The 8,497-nt window shown below is 49.3% G+C and overlaps 1 protein-coding gene across 1 annotated transcript; it reads left to right on the plus strand.

Moving 5' to 3' along the window:
* Nucleotides 1-3,849: 3,849 nt before the first annotated feature.
* LOC123158992 (lysosomal Pro-X carboxypeptidase) lies at nucleotides 3,850-8,086 on the plus strand. The gene is made up of 10 exons (XM_044576798.1): nucleotides 3,850-4,391; nucleotides 4,601-4,787; nucleotides 4,942-5,075; nucleotides 5,741-5,853; nucleotides 6,232-6,355; nucleotides 6,640-6,795; nucleotides 6,863-7,015; nucleotides 7,127-7,206; nucleotides 7,318-7,367; nucleotides 7,457-8,086. Exons 1-10 carry the CDS (start codon nucleotides 3,915-3,917, stop codon nucleotides 7,585-7,587), a joined length of 1,605 nt encoding a protein of 534 aa, XP_044432733.1. The 5' UTR covers nucleotides 3,850-3,914; the 3' UTR covers nucleotides 7,588-8,086.
* Nucleotides 8,087-8,497: the final 411 nt, after the last annotated feature.

Below are 8,497 nucleotides of genomic sequence, written 5' to 3' on the forward strand. Positions count from 1 at the left end.
CCGCGGCGAGTTGGGCTCGGACCTGAAGGGGCCGCCGGTGGAGCGCGAACAGTGTGTGGATGGCGTGTCGTCTCCAGTGCTTGTGGTTTTGGTGCCCCTCCTAGAGCTACCAGGGATGGATGGGCGGATGAGGGCATGGTGGGCCTGAGTGAAGGGAGAAGCCGAAGAGGATGTGACTGGTGGTGGGTGCCCCGGCCGATCCCAGCGCGCGCCTCACATCGCATTGGCTCGATGCCTCTCCTCTTTATCTGCATCGCCTTTGGGTCGACCCCTCTCCCAGCTATCCCGTGTCGCTCTATCTCCTTAATGGGGAAAAATAACGAGCGGACGAGCGCAACACACTGTACTTATGGGTCGAACATGCCTAGTTTACAAGATTTCATTGCTTCGACCTGGAGAGCAGCAGCCCATTAGGACAGTTGGGCCACATGCGGGACAGACGGCTGTAGATAGGGGATCCGACGGCCAGAGATACCCAGATCGTCAATCAGACTGCCAGAAATGCAAATCGCTGAGAGGGCTCGCTTTAGGCTCGGTTATACTGTCCTAAATTTTAGCAAGGGCAATGGCAAGCTCACCCCGGCACCAACTCGTCCCGGACGCCGCCTCCACCTCGACGCGGACCACCGCCATGGGAAAGGCAGCGCATGTCCACCCCGGTGCACCAGGCGAGGTGCACTAGTAATACCGTCAAGAGCTGCCCTATCCGGATGTCAACCTGCCGCATGGTTGGCATCTGGACCAGCACCGCATCCCGATGCCGGTGGCGCATCGACGAGTCAAGAATGTCAGGCCAGAGTTGTACACCGTTGCAGTGCAGCACCGAAAGCATGATCATTATGATTTGTCCATGCAAAGACCTGACATGCCAGCGCTTTGACACCGTGTTTCAGTGCAGCATGATTTGTCGTCGCGAAGAAATTCCTGATGAGAACAAAAGAACTCAATGTCTTGGTGCATGTGGTGCTCACAGAGCGTGACGACTGGTCCGCGGACTTGGACCTTTAGCTCAAACACAGGTACGTACTATAGCCCCAATCGCATGCACGAAGGAGAAATTGTGTGTGATGACTAAGTTGCCTAAGGTTGAAAAAATAAACTGTGTGTGCCCCACTGGGAAAGGCTAACTGTATGTAATAGGCCGACACTGTATTTTTTAGCACAGTACAATCAAAGTCATTCACATACACAAGCATACAATCAACCTTATGAATGCATGCATGTACACCCTACCCCTATGAGCGCCTCCGAGAGACTGAGCCGGTACATTCTTAAGATTGACGAAGTCGCCATAGATCCCTTCGTAGTCGACATGAATGTCTTCTCCCACTGAACCCCCATCGCCGGAAGGCCTGGAATAAATCCAGGTAAATGCAAGCACCAATGTCAAGTCTGGGACATGAACTCCAGCAAACACACTTTACTTTCATCGTGTAGTAAGCAGAAAAAAATAATTCCAGGTGAAACTCACATCGTGAGGAGGCATGCCGATATTAGGCACCCGGCGCTGATGTCGGCGGATCTCGGGACCGATGGAAGGAGAGGCGCGGCCTGGCTGCCGCGGCTAACCGCGGCGAGTTGGGCTCGGACCTGAAGGGGCCGCCGGTGGAGCGCGAACAGTGTGTGGATGGCGTGTCGTCGCCAGTGCTTGTGGTTTTGGTGCCCCTCCTAGAGCTACCAAGGATGGATGGGCGGATGAGGACATGGTGGGCCTGAGTGAAGGGAGAAGCCGAAGAGGATGTGACTGGTGGTGGGTGCCCCGGCCGATCCCAGCGCGCGCCTCACATCGCCTTGGCTCGATGCCTCTCCTCTTTATCTGCATCGCCTTTGGGTCGACCCCTCTCCCAGCTATCCCGTGTCACTCTATATCCTTAATGGGGAAAAATAACGAGCGGACGAGCGCAACACACTGTACTTATGGGTCGAACATGCCTAGTTTACAAGATTTCATTGCTTCGACCTGGAGAGCAGCAGCCCATTAGGACAGTTGGGCCACATGCGGGACAGACGGCTGTAGATAGGGGATCCGATGGCCAGAGATACCCAGATCGTCAATCAGACTGCAAGAAATGCAAATCGCTGAGAGGGCTCGCTTTAGGCTCGGTTATACTGTCCTAAATTTTAGCAAGGGCAATGGCAAGCTCACCCCGGCACCAGCTCGTCCCGAACGCCGCCTCCACCTCGACGCGGACCACCGCCATGGAAAAGGGAGCGCATGTCCACCCCGGTGCACCAGGCGAGGTGCACTAGTAGTACCGTCAAGAGCTGCCATCCGGATGTCAACCTGCCGCATGGTTGGCATCTGGACCAGCACCGCATCCCGATGCCGGTGGCGCCCTGATCGACGCAAGCGCACCCGAGGAGGTGCGTAGGCGCCGCGAGTTGCTTATGTCGGAGCAGCGGCGGCACCCTGCGTACGCTCCAGACTCTCTCAACTAGGAGATCTGGTTCGCGCTAGAACACGAGAAGGAGCGCCTCCACGGTTTGTAGCTCAACGTCGCCGTTCCACTGCCGCTCCCGGAGGTCAAGCAAAACGAGGACGAGGCGGCCTACCAGTCCGCGCCAGAGACGGCCTTGCAGCATGCTCTGGAGGAGAGCAGTCGTGACAAGGACGCACAATGGGAGGGCCTGCAGGAGGCCCTCGCGTTGTCCGCGACCGAAGACTGCATCGTCCCCCCCCCCCCCCTGCCGCAGGAGCCCAAGCCAGAGCAGTACTAGTTGGCCGGCCAGCTCCGTGAATGGGTCCGACGCCGGAACAGGAGACGGCAGGAGCAGGAGGAGGAGTGCCAGGAGAGGGAGGAGGAGGAGCGCATCTGCAGGATGCGGCACGGGCCTAGGAGGCGGCATTCCCCTGGGTTGGCCCGGCACCGGAGCTGATCAACCTCACCAGCCCGGGAGAGGACGACAATGCCTTGGACAGCGCCCGGGGAGGCGCAACCTATTTAATGTTTAATTATGTTTAAGTGGACTTTGGTCGGCGTTTAACCATTGTTTTAATGTTTAATTATGTTAGTTTGGACTTGTTTGTGTGGATTTTTGAAGCTTGCGTGAAAAAACAGCGTCCGGGCAGGGTTGGGTGCATGCGCCGACTTAAAGAAAAGGCATAGACGTTCGCTCAGCCAACCCAAACGGACAAAACTCGCATCTATTTTGGTTGCTGCGTTGGAATAGTGTATTGATGGATGGGCGTCAGGTTTGGCGCGCACTCGCTTCGCCAAGTAAAATCATCCGGGTCTGTCCATTGCATCCATGGCTGACAAGACTATGTACTCCTTCAATGTAAATCAAGTGAAAACCCTACGCCTACGTAACATCGGCTTTGCTAAATCTCAGTCGGTTGAGACTTAAGTCTCAGTCGATGCTTTATTCGTGAAATCTTCTGTGAAGATATCTGCGCAATTTTTTTAATGAGATTGGTAAATCTCCATCGACTAAGACTTAACCAAGTCTCAGTCGATGTTATATTCGTGAGATCTTACACGAAGATCCGTCTTTTAATTTTTTATTTCTTCTTTTTATATGTTTTATTAGTTGACTGAAACTTGGCTAAGTCTCAGTCGACTACCATCTAGCCATACCCTTCTTTTAAACTTGTTTTTCTTATATATGTTTGGTGTGTTGACTGAAACTTCTCAGTCGACTGAGATTGAGCCAAACTTCCAACTAATTCACTCATCTCCGAATTTCAGTGATGTGGGCCGTTCCTCCCCCTAAACCCAATCACAATTCTCCACACTGATTTACGTACAAACTTGTAAAATGTACGTAAGTCTAGCATTGCTAATTGCTCATGTGGCGCACAAGACCGTCTCGTCTGAGTCTCTCACGCACCCGCGCCTTCTTAAACCCCACACCACACCACACGAGCGCAGTGACGCGAGCTATCGAGTTGCAGAGAGGTCCGACGGGCAAAAATGGCAGCCTCTTCCTCGCTCCCCGTGGTCATCTGGGCGCTGCTCCTCCTCCTCCTCGTCGAGGCGTTCGCGCCAGCAACAGCAGCAGCAGCAGCGAGCCCCTCCAAGCGCCCCGCCCATCAGCCTCCTCTTTTCCCCGTGGGACTCGCTCCCCTGCATCCGAAGCAGTCGAGCGGCAGGTACGCCGCCGCCGCCGTCACGGCCTCAGCCTCCGCGGCGACGGACAACGGCACGGTGAAACCGTTCACGGCGCACTACTTCCTGCAGGAGCTGGACCACTTCACCTTCACGCCCAACTCCTCCCACCTCTTCTCCCAGAAGTACCTCCTCAACGACACCTTCTGGCGGCGGAAGCCCAACGCCGGGCCGCTGTTCGTGTACACCGGCAACGAGGGCGAAATCGAGTGGTTCACCACCAACACCGGCTTCATGTTCGACATCGCGCCCGACTTCGGTGCCCTCCTCGTCTTCATTGAGGTACCCTTTCTGCCTGCCACATATATCCTCCGCTATGGCTGATATCATCGGTGACCACTGACCGGCCCCTCGTCCAAAATTTAGTTGTCCTATTGGTTCCCTCTAGACAAGACACCATTGAGCAGCAATCACTTTTTTAAGCAGTTTGGTTGTCCTACTAATCAGTAACAGCAATCACTTTCATGTTCAACTTGTTTGAAATTTGTCAGCATCGGTTCTACGGGGAGTCGATGCCGTTCGGGAACGACTCCGACTCGTACAGGTCGGCAGAGACGCTGGGCTACCTCACGTCCATGCAGGCGCTCGCCGACTTCGCCATCCTCATCACCAGCCTCAAGCAGAACCTCTCCGTCATCGACGCACCCGTGATCGTCTTCGGCGGCTCCTACGGCGGCAGTAAGTCCATCACCAGCGCGTCTCCGTGTATTATATCATGGGGTGCGACGTGAGGGCGGACAATTTTTTTGAGAGAAAATTAGGATGAGCTAATCTACACTAATTAATAATGTTGTCAGAAGAGTAAATGATTTTATGCCTGTGTTGTTTCTAGTGCTGGCATCATGGTTCAGGCTCAAGTATCCCCATGTCGCCATGGGAGCAGTGGCATCCTCTGCACCGATCCTGCAGTTCGACGACATCACCCCGTGGTCTAGCTTCTATGACGCCATCTCGCAGGACTTCAAGGTAACAATGGGAATTAATCACTACTACTGCATAACATCATCGTGCTTTTTTTTCTTTCATTTCCTCAAAAATAAGTTGGTCAAAAGAATTTCGGGATAGTTCATGGATGGCCCAGTGTCACCTGTCAAATTATTGGTCTTGAGCCACGTCCGTCTGGTGCAAACTTATCGGCGATGTCAGCTCAGAATTACTATTTGTACTGAATTTCACTTGTTTTCGTGTTGTCATTACCCTGGCGGCACCTTAGCGGATTATGAATTGGTGATGGTGCTTTTCTTCATGAGCATGTAGCTAACAGGTTTTTTTTATTAGAATTTCTCATGAAAATAATATATGGAATTTAAGTGCGTGATTGAAATGGGTAAGGAAGTAATGATTCAGTTTTTGGTTAGCTTGATTGCGACGCACAACCGCACCGAAGAGCTATTACAAATATGGTAGAGATATAAGGTCCTCACTTGTATGCAAATTGATGTATTTTGTTCATCATTGATGCCTGATGACACAGCTATTACTAATACGGTAGAGACAAGATATGACAAGGGAAAGGAATGATGAGTCACTTTGTAGTGGCATCTTTTTCTGATTGATGCTTGATTAATAGCTGTCCCATGTCAAGTTTCCAAAAAGATAAATGTATCTGTAACATCCAACTAATTTTGCAGTCTGAGAGCCTGAATTGCTTCAGTGTCATCAAGGCAGTCTGGGATGTGCTGGATGATCGGGGATCCAACCACACAGGCCTCTTGGAGCTCAGCAAAACCTTCAGGGCTTGCAAGTAAGCTTTGTCCAACTGATAATTTGTTTTTTGACTGAAAACCGTTGGGGAGAACTCCACAGTATCAAATTCATTACCGTAGGGAGAAAAATAAGAGATCAAGACTGCAAGTATTTTTTTTTCTATGTGTGAAGTGTAAGTAAAGCAAACAAATAGTCAAACCTTGTAGGCAAGAAATACATGAAAAAAGATGACTTGCAGGCTTAGAGAATGTACATTAAGTCCAAAGGATATACACTCAGCTCAGCTGCATACATGGAACACGAAAAGCCTCATCTTGACAAGATTGCCCGAGTGGTGAACTAATGAACAGCGCCGCATTTGAACAAATGGGCGATGACTCGGGTTCATGACGTTGTGTTATCCCTCAACTTTTAGGACCGTGCAGTCCGCTGATTCGCTGAGTAACTGGCTATGGAATGCATTCACCTACACCGCCATGGTGGACTATCCAACCCCAGCCAATTTCATGATGAATCTGCCTGCTTACCCTGTGAAGGAGGTTAGCCACTTGTAACCTACTCTCTCCATTTCTAAATATAAGTCCTTCTAGAGATTTCAATACGTACTACATACGGATGTATATAGATATATTTTGGAGTGTAAATTCACTCATTTTGCTCCGTGTGTAGTACATATTGGAATCTCTAAAAAGACTTATATTTAGGAACGGAGGGAGTACCTTATAACCCTTACTCTCGCCTGCATTACTCAGAGCTACCAAACTGAGTCCGCGGACCTGTTTTTATTACGTTCTTCTGAGCATTTCTCCTGAGATTTCTGCAGATGTGTAAGATCATTGATTCTTTTCCTGCGGGAGCAGACATCATCGACAAAGCTTTCGCCGCGGCGAGCCTGTACTACAATTACTCAGGGGACCAGAAATGCTTTGAGATGGAGGGTGGCGATGACCCTCATGGCCTCGATGGCTGGGGTTGGCAGGTACAAGCCTGACTCACATACGTGTGAAGGGTCATTTATGTGTTTGCTGAAATAAACTCTTGTGCAGGCCTGCACGGAGATGGTCATGCCGATGATTGTGTCCAATATGAGCATGTTCCCACCGTTCAGCTTCAGTTACGAGAACAATTCCGAGGGCTGCCTCACGTACTACGGAGTTCGTCCGAGGATGCACTGGATCACTACTGAATATGGTGGCCATGTAAGTTTTTGTTTCAGATTTTCAGTGTTTACGTGTGAACCGTTAGTAGCAGCATTTCTTTGTGTGGCATGTGCTCACCTGGTGCTGCCTGCATTGCACAACCCACTGCAGAAAATTGACAAGGTTCTCAAGAGGTTTGGGAGCAACATCATCTTCTCCAACGGAATGCGAGACCCGTGGAGTCGAGGCGGGTAGGAGTAAAATATTTCACCATCAGTTGATAGTTTCAACTTTCAACCATCTAGGTAATTTTTTTACCATAGTAAAGAATAATAATAGTTTTCCTTCCGAACTTCTACCAGGGTACTCAAGAACATATCATCCAGCATCATTGCTCTTGTGACGGAGAAAGGTAAACATGAATTTAAAGAAAATATACAAGGTCAAAAGTATTCTGAAACTGATTTACCCATGGCTACTTCTTGTGGTGGTCATGTTCAGGGGCCCATCATTTGGACTTCAGATCTGCAACCAAGGATGATCCAGAATGGGTTGTAGAACAAAGGAGACAGGAAGTTGAGATCATACATGGATGGATAGATCAGTATAACAAGGACATTGCACAGATGTAGCATTAAGAAGGCGCCATTGAGTTTCACGGTCAAGGAAAATAAATGTGGCTAAATGCAAAATATAAGGATTTTCCTTTCTTCTATTAGGCGATAAGAACCAATATCGGTGGTGAATTTACTAAAGGATAATGACCATGATAGGTTGGTGTTTGCTTCGTTAGTGGCAGAGATTAAATATTTGCTTTCTCTTCGTAAAACTTGTATTAAGCGGAAAGTTTTAAATAGCTGGCCCAGCTATAGCCCCGCTATAGCAGTTTGTGCAGGTTGCCGCTAAATGATAGGCTATAGGTTTCATGTAAAATTCTCTGAAAATGTTCTGAAATAGCTGGTATGGCCTCGCTATAGCTTATTTGGAGGACCGCAGTGTTTGGCATAGCCTCGCTATAGCCAAAATATTGTAGCAAACTATTTGGCAAACTTTGCTAGAACTGAAAAGAGAACTGTACTGTGGCTCTGTGGTCCACGATTACAATGAACTTAGCAAAGTTGATTGGAGAAACAAAAAATCTCTCATTTCCGACGTGAATAGATTTTTTTTATTTCGAAATAAAGGTTCTTGTCTTGTGGGAAACGATGCACACATTTTTTGAATCCGGTACCAACAGGTATAATCCCCACATAACTACGTTTTCTTTCAAGCCTTTCAACCAATCAATGCGACCTAGTAGGACAGCTTTTGCTAAAACTCGAGCAATTTCTTGAAAACTTGCTTCAGATATGAAACTTTGGGTATTCAGGGAAGCCCTTGTTATTCCCAATAAGATGAGTGAATTGCAAGAAACCACCACATTTGGGGCTTATCTTGCAGAAAACAACTTGGTCGCTAATCATTTGCAAAAGCCACCGCGGATTCAGTATAAGTGTTGCAGATTGCACTGAACATGTAATTTGGCGCGGTTGAGGGCGTTTC

The sequence above is a fragment of the Triticum aestivum genome, chromosome 7B, assembly GCF_018294505.1.
Source record: "Triticum aestivum cultivar Chinese Spring chromosome 7B, IWGSC CS RefSeq v2.1, whole genome shotgun sequence".
In the NCBI taxonomy this organism is placed as follows: domain Eukaryota; kingdom Viridiplantae; phylum Streptophyta; class Magnoliopsida; order Poales; family Poaceae; genus Triticum; species Triticum aestivum.

What these genes read in the sequence shown, in the direction of transcription:
- LOC123158992 (XM_044576798.1), top strand. Translation starts at nt 3,915, where the DNA reads ATGGCAGCCTCTTCCTCGCTCCCCGTGGTCATCTGGGCGCTGCTCCTC. An exon ending in CTACTGAATATGGTGGCCAT is followed by an intron (nt 7,016 to 7,126) that starts GTAAGTTTTTGT and finishes AACCCACTGCAG; the next exon opens with AAAATTGACAAGGTTCTCAA. An exon ending in GACCCGTGGAGTCGAGGCGG is followed by an intron (nt 7,207 to 7,317) that starts GTAGGAGTAAAA and finishes AACTTCTACCAG; the next exon opens with GGTACTCAAGAACATATCAT.